Source organism: Mustela erminea, chromosome 14 (assembly GCF_009829155.1).
Source record: "Mustela erminea isolate mMusErm1 chromosome 14, mMusErm1.Pri, whole genome shotgun sequence".
Lineage (NCBI taxonomy): Eukaryota > Metazoa > Chordata > Mammalia > Carnivora > Mustelidae > Mustela > Mustela erminea.
The window spans coordinates 35131339-35156975 of record NC_045627.1 but is presented as its reverse complement, the minus strand read 5'-3'; the positions used below and the strand labels follow the sequence as shown (position 1 = coordinate 35156975).

At 38.6% G+C, this 25637-nt stretch overlaps 1 protein-coding gene across 2 annotated transcripts in view; it reads left to right on the top strand.

Moving 5' to 3' along the window:
- Positions 1–25637, top strand: part of SLC25A16 (solute carrier family 25 member 16) — a 47050-nt gene that overhangs the window by 16474 nt on the left and 4939 nt on the right. The window contains exons 1-4 of one of the 2 annotated variants that reach the window (XM_032312974.1): positions 7196–7424; positions 19695–19816; positions 20115–20181; positions 24054–24216. In XM_032312974.1, the coding sequence (XP_032168865.1) occupies positions 19697–19816; positions 20115–20181; positions 24054–24216 (350 nt within the window). In that variant the 5' untranslated portion in view covers positions 7196–7424; positions 19695–19696. Of the gene's footprint in view, positions 1–7195; positions 7425–19694; positions 19817–20114; positions 20182–24053; positions 24217–25637 lie in introns of those variants that run through there. The other variant, XM_032312973.1, reaches the window with a different exon arrangement.

Here is a 25637-nt window from a genome sequence, read left to right as displayed (position 1 = left end):
TTTATATAAAGAATGAAGTAGGGATTGAATAAAATTTTTCTCCAAATGGCTAGTCACTGATGCCAACAGTACTTACTCAATAACTTACCTTTTTTTTTGACTTTAAGTACCACCTCTGTCATATACTAAGTTCAGTAATTTTATTTTTATTTACTCTTAAATTTAATTTCAATTTATTTCAATTTAATTAGCATACAGTGAGTTATTAGTTTCAGAGGTAGACTTCAGTGATTTACCAGTCCTCATTACATACCCAGTGCTCATTACATCATGTGCCCTCCATAATGCCTATCACCCAGTTACCCCATATCCCCCCTCAGTAATTTTATTTAAGAGAGAAAGTGAAGATGTATACAATGATATTTAGCAACAAAGTTTTTAATTGTAGTTTTATCAGACCAGAAGTTCATTTAAATATGTAGCTATAAAGGACTAGTAAAAAAATTCCATGTATCAGAATATCTAAAACCCTTGAGATATACATGTGTGGTGTGGTTGGGGAGAGTAGTAGAGACAGATGTTTTGAGCATGTAGGTTCCAAAAGGAATAGATATTGGATAGATATTGGGGACACTATGGCTATAGATAATCATCTACCTTCCTGGTTATTGGGATGACATTCTTGTTCTTGGATGACAGGTCTTAGAGACTTTCTAGATACAACTTCTGACTCTGAAACCGGTGACTCTTCAGCCTTATTGTTCTACCTATATAGTCCTCATTTATGGTTTTGCCTTATCCAATGTTTATTTAGCTTTTCTTTTTCTTTTTTTTTAAGATTTTACTTATTTATTTGACAGAGATCACAAGTAGGCAGAGAGGCAGGCAGAGAGAGAGAGAGAGAGAGAGAGGGAAGCAGGCTCCCTGCTGAGCAGAGAGCCCGATGCGGGGCTCGATCCCAGGACATGGGATCATGATCTGAGCTGAAGGCAGAGGCTTAACCCACTGAGCCACCCAGGTGCCCCTTATTTAGCTTTTCTTGACTCCTTGATGGCTGATCCAAGTTCAGTAAGTAGTAAAAATAACCAGGAATAATATTGAAAATATTTAACAATACAACTATAGAGGTCCTAATAAATAGGACTGGTTCTGAAAGCCTCCAGTTAACTTGTTAGTGATTGATACATGAGTAGTATGTGGTGATAGTGGTGGTGGGAGTTTTGGTAGGCCTAGAGGGCTACCAGAGCCATGGTAGGGATGTTAGAGTTGGAACAACAGCTGTTGGCCAACTGGTATAGAAATGTTTCAGTATGTTATACTGGCATGATCGTGCTAGTGAGTAACATTAGCTAACAAGTATTGATTACTTGCTATGAATCATATATAGACCTGAGCACTTGACATGTAATCTTAAGGCACTTGACATGTAGTCCACAGAAAAATACGGTGTGGAAAATTCTATGATTGTCTTCATTTTATGGAAGAGAAATTTTAATAAGATTCTACATTATGAAAATTTTTTAGGGAATTCTATTTATTTGAGAGGGAGAGAGCATAAGCAAGGAGAGGGGGAAAGGGAGAGGGAGAGAGAGAAGCAGACTGCTCTCTGAACGGGGAGCCCGATGTGGAGCTCTGTGCCAGGACCCTGAGATCCAGACCTGAGCTGAAGGCCGACGCTTAACCAACTGAGCCACTCTGGTGCCCCTAAATTACAACATATGATGTATAATATTATACGTCACTTTTAAAATTTTCTGTCTTTTATATTCAGCTTTACAAGTGACTGATCAAAAGTTTTTCTTTGAAGCTTGTAAGAAAGATTAAGTTGGATTATGAATATGAGTTAAATCCTGAAGACTTTGTGTTGCTGCCTTTTCACAGCATTTGATTATTGAATAGCATTATTCATTCAAAGGGTATTTCTAGTTTCATTTTTCTGAAATGAAAGACATGTTAACATCACGTTTTCAGTACATATTAGAAAATAATAATAACTAAAAGGAACTTTGATTATAAATTTTAATTTTTAGAGAAAAAAGTTTTTTTTTTTAAAAGATTTTATTTATTTGAGAGAGAGAGAGAGAGATCACAAGTAGGCAGAAAGACTGGCAGAGAGAGAGAGAAGCAGGCTCCCTTCCCACCAAGCAGAGAGCCCCATGGGGGACTCAATCCCAGGACCCTGGGATCATGACCTGAGCGGAAGGCAGAGGCTTTAACCCACTGAGCCACCCAGGCGCCCCTAGAGAAAAAAGTTTTTTAAAATGCTAACAATTACACATAAGACTAGTGCTTCCATTATTTAATGATTATATTTTATTACCATGTTTGAGTAATTACAGTTTATATTTTGTTCCTATGATTGTAAATAGTTGGATTGAATGTTCTAGTTTCTTTATATCAGGTATCTTTGCTCCTGTACCTTTGGTGGCCTTTGAATGTAAGTTTGGAAATTTTTATATTTGCCAAGATAAAAAGTGGTGTGTTTTTCACATTTCAACTGAGCTTATTTTAAAGCTTTTTGAACTTCAGCATGTCCCTCATCTTACAATTAAAATCCAGTACATGAGGAACCTTAGTCAACCAGAAAAAGGAAAAACTAGGGACTGAGAATCAAGGTTTGTATTTAAGAAGAGTCTTCTTTCCTTCTGTATGTTTCAGTTGTTTGAAATCAGTCTTGCTCTGCCAGTTCTTATTGAACTAAGTGATGGGATAGAGAAAAAAGAGGCAAGAGTTAGAAACTAGAAGTGGTAAGCTGAGTTCTGTTTGCTGCCTTCTCCGGACTATTCCAGTTTGGTGTTTTGGCTCAAGGTTAGGAGGTCAAATGTTCAGAACACTTCCAGGATCCTGGATCCAGGATCTGGCTGGCCTCTATTACTTACGTTATATTGATCATGGGCAGATCATTTAAACTTTCCATAATTCGCATTCCATTTGTTAATGTGGAGCTTGTGTTTGTCCAACTCTCTCTTTCTGAATTGTTCTGAAGATCAAAGAATTGCTTTGAAAATATTCTGAAAGATCTTAAATCCTCCTGGGGCACCTGGGTGTCTCAGTCACTTAATCGACTTTCTTCGGCCCAGGTCATGATCTCCGGATCCTGGGATCAAACCCTGTGTCTGGCTTCCCTGCTCAGGAGGGAGCCTGCTTCTGCTGCTTTCTCTGCCACTCCCCCTACTTGTGCTCTCTCACTCTCGCTCTCTCTCAAATAAATAAAATCTTAAAAAAAAAAAAAAAAAGATCAGAAGTCCTCCTTAAATATTAGAGGATGTTATTAAATCTCCTATGCCAGTGACTTGTTACATGGTCTTGAGCCAGCCACCTGAATTACTTGTTCCTTTTTTTGTCTCATTTGTAACACAGGGAAAATTTTAGTTTAAATAAAGGTGATATTCAAAATATTTTTTTTATATTCAAAATATTTAACAATCAGGATAGCATGTGTAGCAACCAATCAGGACAGAGGCTGGATGTCAGGAGTGAGAATGGATGTATGGTGCTGTTATTAGGTTTTTATTAGAACAGGTTGTTATTATTAGGACAGATTGCACACTGTAGTTTTGAGAATCTCAAGGAGACTTGGAGGCACTTTCCTCAGACCTTACTACTCCTACTGTGGTAGCCTCAGATGGGAAGGAAGGTAGTGAGCTAGGGAGGGAAGCCATCTTTGAAAACTAAAATCTCCTTCCATATTCATTGAGAAGTTGGGGAGGAAGGAGATTAATTGATGAGAGTCTGTATATGCTCCTTTGCTTCAATCCTTTATTATCCAATTTCTAATATCTATTCCTCTCTTTGAAACTGGGGCAGGGGTTCAAGAGCACCTGGTTCCATGGGTCCCAAACAGACCAGGTTTGGCCACTTGCCACTGATAAAATCCAAAGAACAGAGACTGGGTGGTGGTGAAACAGGAACGAAATTTATTTCAGTGACCATCGGGAAAGAAATTTATTTCAGTAACCATCACCCAGAAGACAATGGACTAATGTCTCAAAGACCGCTCTAAAGTGGTGAAAATACTTCTAGGTTTATATAAGGAAAATGTGGAACAAAGGTCAGTAAGTACATGCAGGTGGGCATTAAAGGTCCGGTCAGTAATTGTCTTGGCATCAGTCATGCTGGGTCATGCTGGTGTCAAGGCACTTGTCATTGCTTGAGGGGTGGTTTTCTACCCATCATGGGATGTTTGCTTGCAGTGTCTTTTGCCTGAGTTAAGAGATAAGCTGGAAAGGAGAACTTAAGCAATGAGAAAGCACAAACTGAGGTCAAAATGGAAGTAGTTGAAGTCTTTTCAAATCCCCAACACCAAAACACCATTCCTTTTCTATGGAAGGAAAAAGGGATGACAGTCATTTCTTCTGTAGCTATTTCCTACTGAGGGAGACAGTGTAGGGGTTTTGGAATGACTCTGTGACTCTGACAGTGTAGGAGAGCTTTTTTTTTTTTCTTTTTAAAGATTTTATTTATTTATTTGACAGACAGAGGTTACAAGTAAGCAGAAAAGCAGGCAGAGAGAGAGGGGAAGCAGGCTCCCCGCTGAGCAGAGAGCCTGATGTGGGGCTCAATCCCAGGACCCTGGGATCATGACCTGAGCCGAAGGCAGAGGCTTTGACCCACTGAGCCACCCACGCACCCCGAGAGCTTCATTTCTTAAGTCCCTCCTGAAATAGACAGTAAAAGCATCTCTAAGCTTCTTCGAGTGGCACAGGTTCCTGTTTGACAAATGAAAAAAGTCAAATTTTAACAACTAAAAAGAAAAAGAACAAGAAATAGAGCAGTGCTTAGCAGGGTATATTTCCATTTGGGAGGAATCAAATTTAGCCAGTTGTTAAAAGGATCTAGAGCTAGGGCACCTATAGCGGTGATGTTTTGTTTACATCTTTCCTGGCTTTAGTTACATTATTTCTTTAAAAGGTTTTATTTATTTATTTGTTGGAGACAGAGATATAGAGAGCCCAAGCAGAGGAGTGGCAGGCAGAGGGAGAAGCAGTCTCCCCGCTAAGCAAGGAGCCCGATGCCGTACTTAATCCCAGGATCTTGGGATCATGACCTGAGCCTAAGGCAGACGCTTAACCGACTGAGCCACCCAGGTATCCCAGGCTTTAGTTAAATCTTTAAAGTAATTTGGAATATAAACACTTTTTTTTTTTAAGATTTTTATATTTATTGATAGAGAGAGCACAAGTATGCAGAGAGGCAGGCAGAGAAAGAGGGAGAAGCAGGCTACCTGGTGAGTAGAGAGCCCAATGCAGGGCTCTATCTCAGGACCCTGAGATCATGACCTGAGCCTAAGGCAGAGGCTTAACCCACTGAGCCACCCAGGCACCCCAAGGAATAGAAACACTTTTAATGAAAGCACAGGTGCCTCCTTAGGCTGCAATCAAGATATCAAGGGCCATTCAGGTTTTGAGGACCACTTTTTTTTTCTAACTATTTTTTAAAAAGATTTTATTAGAGAGAGAGCACACACATGCACACAAGTGGTGGGGGAGGGCAGAGAGAAGTATAAGCAATCTTCCCACTGCGCAGGGAGCCTAACATGCGGCTTAATCCCAGGACCCTGAGATCATGACCTGAGTCGAAGGCAGACACTTAACTGACTGAGCCGCCCAGGTGCTCCTTGGAGGACCACATTTTGAATCCATGTGGTTTCATCATTTCGGAAGGTGACTCCATTCCAGGTCTGTTTAAGAGTGGCTGCTGTATCCCCAGCTAAAGCTTCTCTTTATAATTCTTCATCAATAGAGATGACTCGTGGGACAAATATGGCTAAGGGATAAAGTCACCAAGAACTCCTCTTTGCCTGATGTCGAGCTTTAACATTATCCTAATTAGGAAGAATTGCTGGCAAGTGGGAGGTGACTCATCCCAGGAGATAGGGGCGTTCCTCAGTGCACTGTCCAATCCAGTTATAATAAAGGTGGGGCCATCCACTGTTTCCATAACTCCATAGCTAACCCCATGGAGTGGAATATGCTCTGGCTTTTATTTTATATTTATTTTTTTTTAAAGATTCATTTATATATTTTAGAAAGAGCATGAGTGGCAGAGGGAGAAGGAGAGAGAATCCCAAGCAGACTCCATGCAAAGCACAGAGCCTGAGGTAGGGCTCGATCTCATGACTCTGAGATTATGACCTGAGCCGAAACCAGAGTTGGACGCTTAACCTATTGTGCCACCCAGGTGCTCCTGCTCTGGCTTTAAGGATCAGTTTTGCCATCCCAGCCATACAAAATCGGTCAAGGTGATAGTTGAATTACAAAGTTGTTGGGGTTGGGGGCGCCTGGGTGGCTCAGTGGGTTGAGCCGCTGCCTTCGGCTTGGGTCGTGATCTCAGGGTACCGGGATCGAGTCCCTCATCGGGCTCTCTGCTCAGCAGGGAGCCTGCTTCCCTTCCTCTCTCTCTGCCTGCCTCTCCGTCTACTTGTGATTTCTCTCTGTCAAATAAATAAATAAAATCTTTAAAAAAATAAAAAATAAACAAAACAAAACAAAACAAAACAAAGTTGTTGGGGAGTTCATCCCATTGTCCAGCTGTTCAAATAATTCTATGTCCATGGGGTCCTTTTATTACTCTCACAGAGTAATAGGCATGAAGATTGTCTATACATGGGCTATTGTGGCAGTTTTTCTGACATTTACCTCAAAATGTCTAGCTTAGGCAAACAACAGCATTCAAGGAAAGTTAATCAGAACTGGAGTCTAACATGCTCAAAGGTGTGTTATTGAAACATAATTTTTCTCTTTAAAATCCCCCCTATTTTCGGGATGCCTGGGTGGCTCAGTTGGTTAAGCAGCTGCCTTCGGCTCAGGTCATGATCCCAGCGTCCTGGGATCGAGTCCCACATCGGGCTCCTTGCTCGGCAGGGAGCCTGCTTCTCCCTCTGACTCTGCCTGCCACTCTGTCTGCCTGTGCTCGCTCTCTCTCCCTCTCTCTCTCTGATAAATAAATAAATAAAATCTTTAAAAAAAAAAAAAATCCCCCCTATTTTCATCAAAGATAACCAAATGAAGACCAATTTGTTTGTAAAACAAGTCCAGTTTTAACAAACTTGGCCTAATTATTTATGTAAGCACAGCAAGAACAGCGATTGTGACTGTATTAGTCCTTTTAAATCTGCTTTGCTGGAACTTTGTATAAGGAATTTTATTTTATTTGTGTGTGTATGTGTGTGTGTGTGTGTGTATATATAAAATGTTGTTTACTTATTTATGTATTTATTTATGTAATCTCTGCATCCATCTTGGAGCTCGAACTCACAACCCTGAGATGAAGAGTTGCATGCTATTCCAACTGAGCCAGCCAGGCACCCCTACAAGGAATTGTAGACTGAACTTTTAGTAACCTTGCAAGGCCAGAAGCCAAGCCAAATTCTTGTGATCAGATTTGCCTACAGTACCTGTAAATTTAAGTGAATTCTTCTCAAGTTCCCCCAAATAGCCCGAGTTTCCTGCATCTGCCAGGGAGTGACCTTCTTTACTCACCAGGTAAGTTTGCTGGGAACTTTGTTAGCAAGATCAGGTCAGCATTTCCATGGGGCTCCATTGGCTCCATTAAGTCAACCTTAGTTCTTTAAAACTGGTCATATCCGAGTCTATGCATGTCTTTCTCTAAATATGACCTTCCAGTCAAAGTCTTGACAAAGTAATCAATGTTTCCAATGGTGTCCTGTTACAAGGAGAACAGATTCTTCATTGCCTTAAAAGAAAGAATACTCAATGAAAGCTTGTGAATTTTGGAGGATTCAGGTAGGCAGTAAAGATAAATGTTTCAATTTGTTCACAAAGGAATATTTTATCATATTTCTGTAAGTCAGATATTTTGAGAGAAAAATTTTCTTTAAATCTGGAGAAGAAAACAGAAACAGCTATGTTTCGAAGAAGAGTTATAGATAAGACTATGATCATCTTTCTCAATTCATTTAGTCCCTGTTACTAATTCTTGTTCTGATTGAATGTAGCTTTTCCATTAGTGCTGGAAATTCTTACCCAGTTTAGTTTTATGATTTCAAAGATGTCAGAAACCTGTATTTGCCAGAAAGTCCTTTTCATGAATCTCCTTGAAAATCAAACATGTTTTCAAGAGCATCAGAACAATAACTATAAATAGCAAAAGACTAGGGGTGTCTGGGTAGCTCAGTCGGTTCAGCGTCTGCCTTCAGCTCAGATCATGATCCCGGAGTCCTGGGATTGAGCCCCACATTAGGCTCCCTGCTCAAATGGGAGTCTGCTTCTCCCTCTCCCTGCCCCACCCCCTGCTTGTACTCTCTCTCCCTCAAATAAATAAATGAAATTTTTTATCTAAGAGTAAAAGATGGACATGGTGAAATACTGGATGACAGTTCATTAGAGTGCAGTTGACAAGGAAATGCAGTTACTTCTGTGACACAACATTTCAGTAACTAGAATGTCAAGTGATGACCTTATACCAGGACATCTTAAAACTTTAGAAATTTCATATAACTTCTGGAACACTTATAGCATTTACTCATACAATGTAACCTAAGAAGGTTATCACCATTTGTTTGACAGCGCTTCCCCTGTAACCCAACATGCCGAATAAATAAGCCCAATTAGATAAAACACCTTCATTTAGAATTTGAATCTTGGGAAGTTTGTTAAAAACCTCAGACGTTCGTTTGTTTGGGTTTTTTTAAAGAATTTATTTATTTATTTGAGAGAGAGAGTGAGTGTGAGCATGAGTAGGAGGGGCAGAAAGAGTGGGAGAGAATCCTAAACAGACTCTGCTGAGTGCAAAGCCCAATGTGGGGCTCAGTGTCACAACCCTGAGATCATGATCTGAGCGAAAGCTAAAAGTCGGACGCTTACTGACTGTGTCACCCAGGCCTCCCCCCACTTTTTCAAAATTTAAGTAATCTCTACATTCAATGTGAAGCTTGAATTCCCAATCCCAGGAACTCCCTCCCAATCCTGGGATTAAGTAATCTCTACATTCAATGTGTGGCTTGAGCTCCCAATCCTGCCTCCAACTGAACCAGCCAGACACCCCAAAACCTCAGAAGGTTTTAAAGTAGTTGCCTTAACGAGATTATAGGTTGTTATAAAACTAAAATTTTAATTATCTGTTTAACTAAGGTGACAATAAAAGATTCTATAGAAGGTTGTATAGTTATTAGCAAAAGTTAGTTCCTTTAATATTGAGGAAGTTTTAACTTTGTTTTTTTTTTTTTTTTTTAAAGATTTTATTTATTTATTTGTCAGGGATAGAGGGAGAGAGAGTGAGCGAGCACAGGCAGACAGAGGCAGAGGGAGAAGCAGGCTCCCTGCCGAGCAAGGAGCCCAATGTGGAACTCCATCCCAGGACGCTGGGATCATGACCTGAGCCGAAGGCAGCTGCTTAACCAACTGAGCCACCCAGGCGTACCAAGTTTTAACTTTGTTAAGTAATCAAAGACCTGATCATGACAAATATAGAAACTGGTTTTTCTGGGCAGATAAAGGAAAGGAAAATACTTTTTTTTTTTTTTTTAAATAATTTCTTATCAAGACCAGACCAACAATCTAAGAAAACTTTGTTTCTCTCTCTCTCTCTTTTTTTTTTTTTTTGGAAGATTTTATTTCTTTATTTGACAGAGAGACTCTCAGAGAGAGCACAAGTAGGCAGAGCGGCAAGCAGAGGGGGAGGGAGAAGCAGGCTTTCTGCTGAGCAGGGAGCCTGACATGGGGCTCAATCCTAGGACCCTGGGATCATGACCTGAGCTGAAGGCATTTACTTAAGCTACTGAGCCACCCAGGCACCACAGAACTTTATGTTTTTAACAGAGAAAAAAGCCAAATCTCAGTTTTACACCAATGTACTTTTATTTTTTTAATGAGTACACTTTATTTTTATTCTTATTTATTTACTTTTGTAAAGGAAGCTCTATTCCCAACATGGGGCTTGAGCTCACAACCCTGAGATCAAGAGTCACAGAATTTACTCTCTGAGCCAGGCAGGCACCCCTACCATATACTTTATTATTTATTTATTTATTTTAAAAAAGATTTTTATTTATTTATTTGACAGACAGAAATCATTAGTAGGCAGAGAGGCAGGCAGAGAGAGGGGCAGAAGCAGGCTTCCTGCTGAGCAGAGAGCCCGATGGGCTTGATCCCAGGACCCTGAGATTATGACCCCAGCCGAAGGCAGACGCTCAACCCACTGAGCCACTCAGGAGCCCCAATAAAATATTTTTTAAAAATAAAAAATAAAACGCTTTTATTCCATGGGGTGCCTGTGTGACTCAGTTGGTTGAGCTTCCAACTCTTGATTTCAGCTCAGGTAATGATCTCAGGGTTGTGAATTTAGCCCTGCATCCAGCTCTGTGTTGGGCGTGAAGCCAGTTTGAGATTCTCTTTCCTTCTCCTGTTATCTCCTCCCCACCTCACCCTCCTATCCCCCCAACCAAAGAAACAAAGAAACTCATTCATTCCAATCTTAGTCAGTTCTGAACATGCTTAAAATTCTTTTCCAAGAATTCTACTTCACATACTTACAGCTCCCTTTATACATTCAGATTTAGTCATAAGCTTTCTTTCTCTAAATAAGAGAAATTTATTGTCTCTTATAGGACAGCCTCATTGTAGGACAAAATATGTTCTTTTCGCTCAACAAAAGTGTATTCTCATCCTTGTACCATTTTATTTATTCAGTCTACTCGTCCTTAACAATTACTTATGAAAATTTTGAGATAGACAAAATTGATCTTCATTTTAAGTCATCTTTTTGCTGACAAATTGCAACAGAGATAACATGAATTTATTTGACATTTTAGTAAACCTTGATAGAATAAAAGTTTATATTTAATACTGATAACTCTAAAGACACGTTTATTTTAATTAAACCAACTATCTTGAGTTAGCTTTGATACTGAGTATGTTGCACGTCCTCCAAAAAATCAGTTTTGTTCCCCGCTGTCAGTTTTACCTGGGGCTCCAGTGAGGAAATCTGAACTGGGTGGTTTAAGTCCAGGGGAACCTCTGGGCCTCTTTGTGTTGATTTGGGAGGTGCTTCAGTTTGAACCTCATGAAACAGCTTGGGGTGCCATTTGCTCCTTGATGGCAAGGGTAGGAGGAGCAGGAGCCCATAGTGTTGGAGGTGCTGAGGATGGTACAGGAGCTGGCTAGCCAGTGGTAGTGCAGGAGCCGGAGGAGAGGGAGGCCGAGGCTGAGGTGTAGGGGAGCCATTGGCAAGGCCAGAGCCAGACTGCAAGTTTGGACTAACATTCCTTTATCTCTGTCTCCTGTCTTTCCTTTTGCCAAGCCAGGCTTTTTTTCTCTGGCTGTTTTTCAGCCCTCTGAACCATTTGTTCAAAATATGTCCTAATGGACTTTCTTCAGGAGCAGAAGGCATATTCCCTATCTCCCTAGGTGAAAGTTCAGAATGAACACAGAAGGAACAAAATGATAACTAAACGAAACCAAGAGTACCTCCATTAGTATTCATTCTTCCCCCACAAGTCAGGGGTTTCACTGACTGAATGAACCAAATGGCTTCTTAGTTTTTTGTTCTCCCCAAAATTCAGAGCTTCACCAGCTGAACCAGGTGGCTTCCTAGACAAAGCTAAGAAAACCAAACCAAAACCCCCTATTTGGAGGCAACCAAATGGGAGGAAGGAATTCAAGAGAACCATTCAGTGGCCATCTTTCCTCTGAGCTTAACATATACATAGGCCAGGTGGTGTTTTTAGAATATCATTTTCTTCTCACTCATAGGTTTATAATTAAAAGTAGACCAGTCAGCCAATATTATCTCTAGGAGGCTTTGAAAGGGCATAGAAATATTACTTCTCATCTGGTACATATACTCACATAGGTACAAATTCCAACAGAGATCCTGCCAAATATGTACCCTAGCTTCCTGTTTACTTCTCATTGTTCCTCTTTCCATCAGTACCCTCACAAATTTCAGTGGCCTCTGCCAGAACTCCAAGCTATGCAAGCCTAAACAAATAGGTTATGAAAACCTGACAGATGGTTCGAAAGAACCCAATAGCAGGGAACTAAAGAAGTACAGGGTCCAGTAGGCATTTATTGGGGGGAACTTACCAGGAGCCAAATTTCTAGGGCCTGCTACTTCTGATTCATTTCTCTGTTTCACCAAATGCACTTAAGACAGTTGGTGCCAGTTCTGGGCAGCTGAGAAAGAAAGTCCTCGAAATGAAACAGGTTTCAGGGTTCCCAGACAGACTAGGTAATGTGCTGTGGATAAAATCCAGAGGTAGAGGAGGGGATGGCAATAGAACAAGAAAGGAATTTATTTCTGTGACGCCATTACCCGGAATACAGTGGACTAACATCTCAAAGACTGTCTTGAAGGGCTGAAAATACTTCTAGGTTGATATAAGGAAATTGTGGACAAAGGTCGGTGAATACATGCAGGTGGGCAGTAAAGGTTAGGTCGATCATTGTTGTGATGTCAGTCCCACGGGGTCTCGCTGGCTCAGGGCCGTTGTTATTGCTTGAGGGATGCTCACAGGATGCTCTGCCCACTTGGTCTTTTGCCTGAGTTAAGAGATAAGCTGGAAAGAACTTAAGCAATTAGAAAGTACAGACTGAGGTCCCAATGGGGGTGGTTGAAGTCCTCTTTCATCTTCCCTCTACTGCCTCTGCCTTATAGTGTTAGTTCCTTTGTTAAGAAGTTCTTTATGCTTCTTGCTGGAGCAGAATAAAAAATTCATATTTAAAAAAATTCATATTTGTCATATTTTCAGAATATAATCTCTGAAGTTTTAATGACCAAGAATTATCTTTCTTTAGTATCATGGTTACAAATATAATTTGCAATCATAGGATTTTTGTGTTTTATACAGTGATTATGAGGTAGTGTTGAGCTCTTCAAAGCTTTGCAAATCAGCAAAATCTAACTGCTGATTGAAGTATGTTTTTGGTTGTCATAATTCCTGGATTCTATACTATGGAGACAATGAGAGGGTAAGAATCTAGGGAAAAAGCAGTCAGTCAGACTGGATTCATCATTAAGTCCTCAGTTTCTTTCTTTCTTTTTTTTTTTTTCTTTTTTAAAGATTTTATTTATTCATTTGACAGACGGAGATCACAAGTAGGCAGAGAAACAGGCAGAGAGAGAGGAGAAACAGGCTCCCCACTGAGCAGAGAGCCCGATGCGGGGCTTGATCCCAGGACCCTGGGATCATGACCTGAGCTGATGGCAGAGGCTTTAACCCACTGACCCACCCAGGCACCCCAAGTCCTCAGTTTCTTGACTAAGGGAGGGAAAGAGAAGTTTTGCACATACACAAAAATTGCAGGCACATCTCAACTTGATTGAGTCTTGTGCTTCCTGGTAGGTGAAGATATACTGGTTTCTGTATTGGATTGTGGTTGTAAAATGGGGGAAGAAGAAAAATATCACCACCACTATCAGAGGTAGGTAGTTTCTGATTTCCCTTAATTGTAATTTTTTGGCCTCTCTGTAAAGCAGTGCTAGTTAGAATAGTAAGGAAGGGGGCGCCTGGGTGGCTCAGTGGGTTGGGCCTCTGCCTCCAGCCCGGGTCATGATCCCAGGGTCCTGGGATCGAGTCCCGCATCGGGCTCTCTGCTCAGCAGGGAGCCTGCTTCCTCCTCTCTCTCTTTCAGCCTGCCTCTCTGCCTACTTGTGATCTCTGTCTGTCAAATAAATAAATAAAATCTTAAAAAAAAAAAAGAATAGTAATGAAGAGATATGTGAGTATAGAAAAAAGGTCAAAATGGGAGACACTGTGTTTATGAATTGAAAAACCCCAGTCACCATGTGGATGACTGATATATATGTCAGTCTGATTACCAGCAGTCAAGCTGACTTCCCACTTTATTACATAGTCTTCTTCAGTAGTCCCCTCATTGTTTATTTTTCTTTTTATATTATTATTTTTTTTCTTCAAAATTTTATTTATTTATTTGACAGACAGAGATCACAAGTAGGCAGAGAGGCAGGCAGAGAGAGAGAGAGAGAGAGGGAAGCAGGCTCCCTGCTGAGCAGAGAGCCCGATGTGGGGCTCGATCCCAGGACCCTGAGATCATGACCTGAGCCGAAGGCAGAGGCTTTAACCCACTGAGCCACCCAGGCACCCCTCTTTTTATATTATTAAAAAAAATTTTTTTATTTGAATTCTTGATGTGCAGGAAGTGATTAAGAATGAAAGAATTCAGGTAAAAAGAGCAGACAAATGATTTGGTTCACAAAAGAAAGGAATGAAAAAATGAATAGCGGGGCGTCTAGGTGGCTCAGTGGGTTAAAGCCTCTGCCTTCGGCTCAGGTCATGATCTCAGGGTCCTGGGATCGAGTCCGCATCAGGCTCTCTGCTCAGTGGGGAGCCTGCTTCCCCCTCTCTGCCTGCCTCTCTGCCTACTTGTGATCTCTCTCTGTCAAATAAATAAATAAAATCTTAAATAAATAAAATCTTTAAAAACAAACAAACAAATAAATAAATAAATAAAATCTTAAAAAAAAGAGAATAGCTTGAAAAAGACTGGGAGAATAATAACAGCTAACATTTAAATATAATATTTAGTTTATGTTGGTAATTATATTAGGCATTTATTTACATATATTAACCATATATTAACTCACTTAAGCTTCATAAAAACCCTCATAGATTCTGAAGTTGACACCCAGGTTAAGTAGTTTGCTCAAGGTCACACAGCTAGTTAGAGGTAGAGTCTAATTTGAACTCAATCAGGCTCACTCTAGAGTCCATACTTATAAGTTCTTTTGATGATTTGATCAATTTTGATCATAAGTAAAAAATAAATAGTTTAAAAATTAAAAATATATTAGTTGAAATAAGAAAAGTTCAAACCAAGAAAATAATGCTAGTGCTAGATTACTTGACAGGTAGACTATACCCCTGCATACGTCCCCAGCAAAGCAGGGAGTTTTGGTATTTTGAAAAAGCATTAATATAGTCATTGTGAGGAAAATCAGAACTTAGTTGGATATCCTCAAACTTATTTTACACTGTAATATTATTTTTAGTTTGAACAATGTAAGACATCATAATCTTTTTCCATAGTTAGGATTTGTAGAAGTCTACATCTAGCCCTGTAGAGGGCTTCATAGTTTTATACTTAGAGTGAAGGGTAAAATATGATTATCAGAAGAATATTTCTTACCTCCCCTTCATTCCAAAAATAAGTAAACATTTAAAGTCACTAATTAGTTTTCAGGATTTCAGAGTACAAAATTATTAAGAATTCTCTGCTTACATTCCAGGGCTTAAAATTACATTGAAATCATTAAGTTACTTTCAGGAATATTGCAAAACAATAACAAAACTTGGTGATTTTTATATCCCTGTGTAACAACATTCAACTGAGAAAATTTGAAGATCAGGTTGGCTTTTTCAACAGCTCATCATTGGGCAGCATCCCATCTAGCAAGTAGAAATGAGGGCTGGAAGACTTTTATAACCAGAACGGGGAAGAGATAAAGAAACAGTGGGCACGTTCCTGGAGAAGGTTGAAACTGCATTTAGATTAAGTATTAAGAGTTGGTCTGGTGATATGAGCTTAGCGCAAGTGACTCCATTTTGGGCCTGTTGTTTCTTTTTTAAAAAATATTTTATTATTATTTATTATTATTTTTAAAGATTTTATTTATTTGACACAGAGAGAGAGCTCATAAGCAGGGGGAACCACAGAGAGAGAGGGATACACTGACTCCCTGCTGAGCAGGGAGCCCGTTGCAGGGCTCAATCCCAGGACCCGGAGATCATGATCTGAGCTGAAGGCAGATGCTTAACCGGCTGAGCCACCCAGGCTCCCCAATTTTATTAGCTATTTCAGAGATGGAGAGAGAAAAGGAAGCATAAGTGGGCAGAGGGAGAGAGGGAGAAGCAGACGCCTTGCTGAGCAGAGAACCCCATGTGGGGCTCCATCACAGGATGCTAGGATAATGACCTGAGCTGAAGGCAGATACTTAACCAACTGAGCCGTCCAGGCACCACCTGATGTTGTTTTTTTTAAAGGGTTTTTCTTTTTTGTTTTAAATTTTATTTATTATTTGACAGAAAGTACAAGCAGTACAAGCAGCAGAGAAAGGGAGAACCACATTCCCACTGAGCAGAGAGCCTGACAGGGGCCTCCAGCTGAGGGCCCTGGGTCATGACCTGAGCTGAAGGCAGACATTTAACTGCTTAATAACTGCTTAACTGCTTAACTGCTTAACCAACTGAGCCATCCAGGTGCCGCCCCCGCCAACGCTCGTTGTTTTTTCTTAATAGATATTAACAGGTTTTGTTTTTCTTTAGGAAGATTAGATTGATTTTTTTTCTTTTTAATTTAAAAGAAATATATGAAAACATGGCTAAAATAGGGGTGCCTGGGTGGCTCAGTGGGTTAAGCCTGTGCCTTTGGCTCAGATCATGATCTCAGGGTCTTGGGATTGAGTCCCGCATCGGGCTCTCTGCTCAGCAGGGAGCCTGCTTCCCCCTCTCTCTGCCTGTCTCTCTGCCTATTTGTGATCTCTCTCTCTCTCTCTGTCAAATAAATAAAAATCTTTAAAAAAAAAAGATGGCTAAAATATTGTGAAACTAGATCACAAGTTTAGCATTCCAGTAATCGTTAGCATTATTTTTTGCCATTCTCTGACGTACAATTAGGTTATGCCCATTCCTCAGTCTGACTTAAGGTCTTGCCAATTACTTTTCTGACTCATGGTTGTGCAACTTTTAAGCTAATGCCCTGTTTTCCATTTCTGATTTCTGAATGCACTTATTTTCTACCAATTTATCATTTGCCACTTTGTAAATTCAGCTATTTCATGTTAAGCCACTTAAAGCAAGTAAGAAGACAACTAGAATTTCTGAAATAAAAAATTAAGTTTAAAAATCATTAAGCAGGGGCGCCTGGGTGGCTCAGTGGGTTAAGCCGCTGCCTCCGGCTCAGGTCATGATCTCAGGGTGCTAGGATCGAGTCCCGCATCGGGCTCTCTGCTCAGCGGGGAGCCTGCTTCCCTCTCTCTCTCTGCCTGCCTCTCCATCTACTTGTGATTTCTCTCTGTCAAATAAATAAATAAAATCTTTAAAAAAAAAATCACTAAGCAAATGTTGAATAATAAAACAAAATTACAAGAAAGCAACATATGTCATGGGATGAGCCAGAAAACTTTGTTTTGAATCCTACTCTTTGATACAGAAAACTGAATTTGGTCAAGTTACTTAACTGATTTGAACCTCAATATTCTGAATTTGTAAAGCAGTAATAATAATATCCATCTTCAGGTGCCTGGGTGGCTCAGTGGGTTAAAGCCTCTGCCTTCAGCTCAGGTCATGATCCCAGGGTCTTGGGATTGAGCCCCAAATGGGGCTCTCTGCTGAGCAGGGAGCCTGCTCCCCCCACCCCCCTCTGCCTGCCTCTCTGCCTACTTGTGATCTCTGTCTGTCAAATAAATAAATAAAATCTTTAAAAAAAAAAAATCCATCTTCTACCTTGTAGGATTATTGGTGGTGTTTGGCATGTATTAGAGGTGGTATTTGTAAGGCACCTGATGTGGTGTGCTTGGCACATAGTCTTTATTGTTATGGGCAAACTAAATATGTAAGGATTAAAATGTCACAGCTATACCACAGATATGCTAATCATAAATCAGCCTTTTCTTCCACAGTCAAACCTGTTCTGACCATCATTAGGCTAATTTTGATCTAAAGTATTGCTCGTATTTAAAATTAAATTACATTACTTCATATAAATTCGGGCCCCTGGGTGGCTCAATTGGTTGAGTATCTACCTTCCCCTAGGTCATGATCCCAGGGTCCTGGGATCCAGCCTTGCATGGGGCTCCCTGCTTGGTGGAGAGCCTGCTTCTCCTTCTCCCTCTGCTGCTCCCTCTGCTGTTCACTCTGCGCGTGCTGTCTCTCACTCTCTCTCTCTCAAATAATAAATAAAATCTTTTAAAAAGTTTAAAAAATAATAATAATTAAAAAGCTCTGCATAGTAAACTATCAAAAAACTGAAAGACAACTTACTGAATGGGTGAAGACATTTGCAAATGATATATCCAATAAAACATTAGTATCCAAAATATATAAAGAACTGATACAACCCAACATAAAAAAAAACCCAAATAATCCAATTAAAAAATGGACAGAAGACCTGAACAGACATTTCTCCAAAGAAGATATGCAGATGGCCAATGGATGCATAAGATCCTCAACATCACTCATCATCAGAGAATTGCAAATCAAAACCACAATGCGATATCACCTCACACTTTGACCAGAATGGCTAAAATAACTCAAGAAACAGGTATCGGCAAGGCTATGGAGATACAGGAACCCTCGTGCACTGTTGGTGGGAACACAAACTGGTTGAAGACAGTATAGAAGTTCCTCAAATAATTAGAAGTAGAATTACCATATGATCCAGTAATTCCACTACTGCATATTTACCCAAAGAATACAAAAATATTAATTCCAAAGGATGTATGCACTCTCATGATTATTGCAGCATTATTTAAAAAAACCAAATTATGGAAACAGTCCAAGTATCCATCAATAGATGCATGGATAAAGAAGATGTGAGACATACATACACACACTGGAATATTATTTTAGGCATAAAAAAAGAATGAAATCTTGTCATTTGCAACAACATACATAGAGCTAGAGAATATTCTAGCTCCTAAGAATGTATAGAGTTGTTGAAACTATTATTGTATACCCTAAACTAACACTATGTTAACTGTACTGGAATTAAAATAAAATTTTAAAAAAGTAATACTTATTTTAAAAATACATGATTTAATTAAAAAATTGGGACGCCTGGGTGGCTCAGTTGGTTAAGCGGCTGCCTTCAGCTCAGGTCATGATCCCAGCGTTCCTGGGATCGAGTCCCACATCGGGCTCCTTACTCAGCAGGGAGCCTGCTTCTCTCTCTGTCTCTTCCTGCCATTCTGTCTGCATGTGCTCGCTCTCTCTCTCTGACAAATAAATAAATAAAATCTTAAAAAAAAAAAAAAGATTTAAAAAAATAACCCACCTGGATAGTTCATGCAATTTGAAAATTGTATTTATTGGTGAAAATCTAGAACTTAATACTAAATCTGCTTATTGGATTTTTATCCCTAAAACAAATTTTTCTAGGACTATGAGCATTTATATTTTTATTATGTTTCATCAACAACAAATTTTCAAAATTACTAAGAAGAAAATAATGATCCTGCTTTGAAGTTTAAAAAAAATGCCTTTAAAATATTTTTATAAGAATTCTAAGGGGCGCCTGGGGTCGCTCAGTGGGTTAAGTGTCTGCCTTTGGCTCAGATCATCATCCTAGTTTCCTGGGATTGAGCCATCCTCCCTGCTCAGTGCGGAGTCTGCTTCTGCATTTCCCTTTCCCCCTGCCCCTGTGCATGCGCTCACTCTCTCAATAAATAAAATCTTACAAAAAAATAATTCCTTTGATAAGTAAAGCATCTCTTCATTTTAGGATCAGAGATAGTAAATAAAAAGTCAAATATCTTGCCTAGTGCTAGGAGATGGTTTCTTCTATCTGGTATCTTACCTGGGAATAGACAAGAAATAGAATTTTTAAAAATGCTCTTAGTACTATTTTCATGTTAATAATAAAAGTTCACAGTGAGAAGAATTTGAAAAGACTTTACAGATTGACCCTTTGCTTACAATGCTGTTTTTCAGCTGATGATATTCTATCAGTAATATTTATTGTATTGGGTTTTCAACATTGCTATAATTCGAGAGCACTCCTAATGATAGGAAGATACATATATATGATTTTACATTTAAGTTTCTACTTTTTTTTCAGGTATGACAGCAGTTATCTGTACTTACCCTCTTGACATGGTGAGAGTACGCCTAGCATTCCAGGTGAAAGGGGAACACACTTACACAGGAATTATTCATGCATTCAAAACGATTTACGCAAAGGTATTTCACATTTACTTTTCTCACCTATATTGTGCCCCCCTCTTTTTTATGTAAGCTCCATGTTCAACATGGGGCTTGAACTCTTGACCCCAAGATCAAGAGTCTCAAGCTCCACTGATAATTTGAATGTTACCTAAACTCTTTTGTTTATGGTTATTGATATTAATAATTGTGACACATCTATGTTTCGGGGGGGGGTTCCCAAATAATTTTTTCATTGGAATGTATGCTTTTGTTTTTTGATGTTTTCATACTAAGCACAATGTAATCTTCCTTCTAATTTTTCTTCATTCAAAAGGAAGGAGGTTTCCTTGGATTTTACAGAGGTCTGATGCCCACTATATTAGGAATGGCTCCATATGCAGGTATTTTCAAATTTGCCAGAATCTTGATCTCTTATTCTTTTTTAAGAATGATTTTTAAATTTTAGCATTTTGAATTCAAGTCCTTATTCACTCTGGATTTATTTTTTTCTTCCTTGAGGATAATCATTTGATCGAGGACCATTTATTAAATAGCCCCTCCTTTCCCCAGTGATCTGCAGTGGTACTTCTGAACATAATAGGTGCAATTTTATGAATCTTTATATTTGGTAGGACAAGTCCCTTTACCTTTTTTTTTTTTTTTTTTAAGATCTTATTTATTTATTTGACAGAGAGAGAGAGAGATCACAAGCAGGCAGAGAGAGAGGCAGAGAGAGAGAGAGGGAAGCAGGCCCCCCGCCCAGCAAAGAGCCCAGTGGGGGGCTCGATCCCAGGACCCTGAGACCATGATCTGAGCTGAAAGCAGAGGCTTCAACCCACTGAGCCACCCAGGCGCCCCTTTTCTCTCTCTCTCTCTCTCTCTTTTTTTTTTTTTTAAGATTTTATTTATTTATTTGACAGAGAGAGATCACAAGCAGGCAGAGAGGGAGGCAGAGAGAGAGAGGGAAACCTTTTCTTTTTTTTTTAAAGGAAAATAAGAACTATAGATATTCTCTTATTCTATGCACTTTTTAGAATTAGTTTTTGATATGGCACAAAAACCCTTGTTGGGATTTTGAATGAAATTTTATACAGATCTTGCACATTTTTGTTAGATATATTTATAGATACCATATAAGCTGTGTTGTGTCTTTTAGAAAATTGCATTTCAGTTTGTTGTTTGATTTAATTTTATCTGACCCTATAGCTAGCCATTATCCTACTTATTGATATTATAGCCAGCTGCTACATTACTTATAGATGCTTTGGGATTTCTGTGTGGGAAATTCATATCCTGTACAAATAATACCATTTTTCTTATTTCCATTCTAATCCTTATTTCCTTATTTATTTATGTTTATCTTAGCTTACTATAACAGCTAAGGACCTACAGTATAGCAGTGAACAGAAGTGAAGTTACTGGGCATTTTAGCTCCTTAATGATTTTAAAGGGACTGTTTGTAATACTTCTTTACTTAGCATAATATGGCATAAAGGAAGTTTTGGTAAGAATTTATGTGAATTAATGCTGAATTTTATCAGACATCTTTTCCTATATTTACGAATGTGGTCATACAGTTTTTTCCTTTAATCTGTTAATATGATGAATGGTCATAATAGGTGTTCTAAGATCAACCCAAATTGATTATGAAAAAATGACCTTTTTATGTCCTGTTGAATTAAGTTTGCTTATTGTTCTTAGAAGTTTTACATCTGTGTTCCTAAATGAGATTAGCTTGTAATTTTCTTTTTGTAATATCCTTCTGTGGTTTGGGTATCAAAATTATATAGGTCTTACAAATGAGTTGAAGAGAATTTCCTCATTTTCCATCTTCAGGAATAATCTCTAATAAAATGATTAGAATTATCTGTTTTTTGAAAGTTTTTATTGTGGGTGATTTTTAAAAAATATTTTATTTATTTATTTTGATAGGCAGAGATCACAAGTAGGCAAAGAGACAGGCAGATAGAGAGGAGGAAGCAGTCTCCCTGCTAAGCAGAGAGCCCAATGCGGGGCTTGATCCCAGGACCCTGAGATCATGACCTGAGCCAAAGGCAGAGGCTCAACCCACTGAGCCACCCAGGCGCCCTGTATGCTTTTTCTTTTAAAGCATAACCATACACTTTTGCTTTTCAAAAAAAACCATGAGTATTTGCCTAGTGTATTTTCAGCTTTTTATTTGCTGCTTTTTCATGTCTTCGTGTTTTAGGTATTTCTTTTGCAATCATGATGTAATTGGGTATTTTTAAAAATTTGTTTTTGTTTCTATACTTTGCTATTTGATTTCTACCCGTGGGCTTTTCTTTTTATGTTTTTAAAAATTTCTTTCTTGTTTGCTTATTTTCTGAACTCTTACCCACTGTTTTGTATAAATTTACTTGCCCCTTTCTATGGTTGTTGGTCTTTAATTATGAGCCCATTACTTGATCTTAATCTCCCAAGTTTCAGACCCAGTGATTCCATCTTCTGCAGACCCAGTGGCAAGATCCATCTCAATAGCTTTCTGCTATTGGCTTCATTATTTAGAGTTACTTCACCTCTCTCATGGGCCCACAACTCCCTAGTGGGTTCCAGCTTATATTTTTGGAAGGCTGTGTTGCTGGGGTTCTCAAAGACCTTCTCAGCCTTTTTGGAAGTCCAGTAGCAATGACATAGTCATTCAGAGTACCTATATTGCTGTTATGTTGGAAGCAGAACTTTATAATTTTTTGCTCTATTTTCTTCTCTAAGTTTTTTGTTTTTAAAATATTTTTAACCTAATTATATATATACATAATTTTGTTTCTTCATTTTTCCCCATTTCCCAAACATTTTTCATATGTTTGAATATTCTTTACAAATGTCATTTTTATTAGTTGTCATATTTCACTGAATACTATTCCACATCATTTAGATATTTCTAATTTTTTAACTTACTTTTAACCTGCAATTAATTTCCTCATTATGAACCTTTTCAGATTTTAGATTGTCTTTAAAATAGACTTCCCAAATATAAAAGTATATGAATATTCTAAAATTATATATCACCAGTTCAAAATACTGTAATAAGAATTTTGTATAAAGAATAAATGTATATATTGAGGTATTCACCTAGACTGAATTTTTGTTAGTGCTCATTTCTTGTTAAGCATCAAGAATATTTTGGGACGCCTGGGTGGCTCAGTTGGTTAAGCAGCTGCCTTCGGCTCAGGTCATGATCCCAGCGTCCTGGGATCGAGTCCCACATCGGGCTCCTTGCTCCGCAGGGAGCCTGCTTCTCCCTCTGACTCTGCCTTCCACTCTGTCTGCCTGTGCTCGCTCTCGCTCGCTCTCTCTGACAAATAAATAAAATCTTAAAAAAAAAAAAAAGAATATTTTAAATATATTTTACAATTTAGTAGATATCAAGTTATCTTGAGTAATGTTTAATTATTAGAATTGCTTGGGGGCGCCTGGGTGGCTCAGTGGGTTAAGCCTCTGCCCAGGTCATGCTCAGGTCATGATCCCAGGGGCCTGGGATCGAGTCCCGCATTGGGCTCTCTGCTCAGCAGGGAGCCTGCCTCTCCTCATCTCTCTCTCTGTCTGTCTCTCTGCCTATTTGTGATCTCTCTCTCTGTCAAATAAATAAATAAAATCTTAAAAAAAAAAAGTTAAAAAAATTATTAGAATTGCTTGAATTCCATTCTTGATTTTGTTAATATAGACTTTAATGGGTCTATTATAAAATCATGTAAATGTTTAGCAAGCACCAAGTACATGTTATTGATAAATTAATATTTATTAGATTTCACATGTCTTGTGATCCAATATGAACATTTCTTTCATGGTTACAACTCTGCCCTGAAGACAAAATTAGTCGCTGAGTTAAAATAACAATTCTTTGTCACTCTTGAAGTTTTTTTTATCTTATCACCATCATTGTTAATATTTATATAAGTTGTCATATTTACTTGTAATTATTAGTCATGAATTTTAACTTTCACCCATGTGAAACCTTGGAAACTATTTAATTCTATTAATAAAGTGGCATTTATAACCAACTACTGCCTTTATTCAATAAACTGAAGTATATATTAGTGTATGAAAACCACGGCTATACTTTTTATAGGTGGTTATTTTGTCATCTTTAGGTTATTTATAAATGTTAATTAAACCTTTTTCTTATAGAATAACCCAAACATCAGAAATCAGGAAATGTATAGTTTGTTCCTTAATTGTTTATTATGAAGAATAGTGTCTTTTTATGACTCATGTAATATTAAGCATCATGGTGAATCTATATTTTGTTTTTCAGGTGTTTCATTTTTTACTTTTGGTACCTTAAAGAGTGTTGGGCTTTCCCATGCTCCTACCCTTCTTGGAAGACCTTCATCAGACAATCCTAATGTCTTAGTTTTGAAAACCCACATAAACTTACTTTGTGGTGGTGTTGCTGGAGCAATAGCACAGACAATATCGTAAGTTTCTTCATCATCTTAATTCAATCTAATCGCAGTTTCAGTCTTGATTTTCAGCATTAGTTAATAATTTTATTTTTTCTAATAGATAATTTAAACACAGGATCCCTTGCAAAATATAAGCTGTAATCTAATACATTTTTCCAGATGTAGCACTTTAAGCATGTTGTAAATAATAAGGTGCCAAATTGACCAAGTTAATTTGAACCCATCCAGATTCCTGTGCATTCATTTAAAAGAAAGAAAGAGGGGCACCTGGATGGTTCAGTCCATATAGCGTGTGATTCTTGATCTTGGACTTGTAAGTTCGAGTTCCACATTGGGTGTAGAGATTACTTAAAAATAAAATCCTTTAAAAAAATTAAATAGGGACGCCTGGGTGGCTCAGTTGGTTAAGCAGCTGCCTTCGGCTCAGGTCATGATCCCAGGGTCCTGGGATCGAGTCCCACATCGGGCTCCTTGCTCAGCAGGGAGCCTGCTTCTCCCTCTGCCTCTGCCTGCCATTCTGTCTGCCTGTGCTTGCTCTCTCTCCCTCTCTCCCTCTGATAAATAAATAAAATCTTAAAAAAAAAATTAAATAAAATCCTTAAAAAAATTTTTTTAATGAAAGAAAGATTAAAAAAGCAAGATAGAAAGAATTATTAAGTATGGTCATCATACATATTTTCTTATGAATTTGCCTTTATGAGTTTCTGAAATCTGAGTTCTGTGTGTGTGTGTAAGGAGACACTTCTCTTGCACTAAATCTTGAAGGGTTTTTTTGTGCCAGGCAGTGTACTAGACTTTAGGACTTTTGCTGAAGGCAAAACAAAGTTATTGCTTCAAAAACCCTATATTCTTAAGACAGTGGCAATACAATAGAATTATATCTTAATAGAAGTTGTAGTGGGAATACAGACAAAGGTATTACTATACTGTAATTGGGAAGGTGATTTCTAAGAATTTCCCAGCCGAAGAGAGATTGATTAGATGAGATCAAAGAGGCTGGCACACTAGGAAGCAGGAACTTTTCAGGAACAAGAAGAAAAGCTTTCTGTGACTTGAGGAGTATCGTGAAAAAGAGGAAGTAGTGTCACAAAGACAAAAAAGGGTATCTGGGCGCCTGGGTGGCTCAGTGGGTTAAGCCTCTGCCTTCAGCTTGGGTCATGACTCTGCTCAGCGGGGAGCCTGCTACCCACCCCCGCTCTGCCTGCCTTTCTGCCTACTTGTGATTTCTCTCTCTCTGTCAAATAAATAAATAAAATCTTAAAAAAAAAAAAAGAGTATCCAATGGTAAGGAAAAATCATAGTAAAATAAGTACCAAAATGTAAGGTGTTTATTAGATTTTACAATGAAAAGATCACCTTTGCAAAAGCAGATTCAGTGTACCTTTGTGTGGAAGCTAATCGTACGAGGTTGAAGGTCAAGAAGAAAAGGTGTA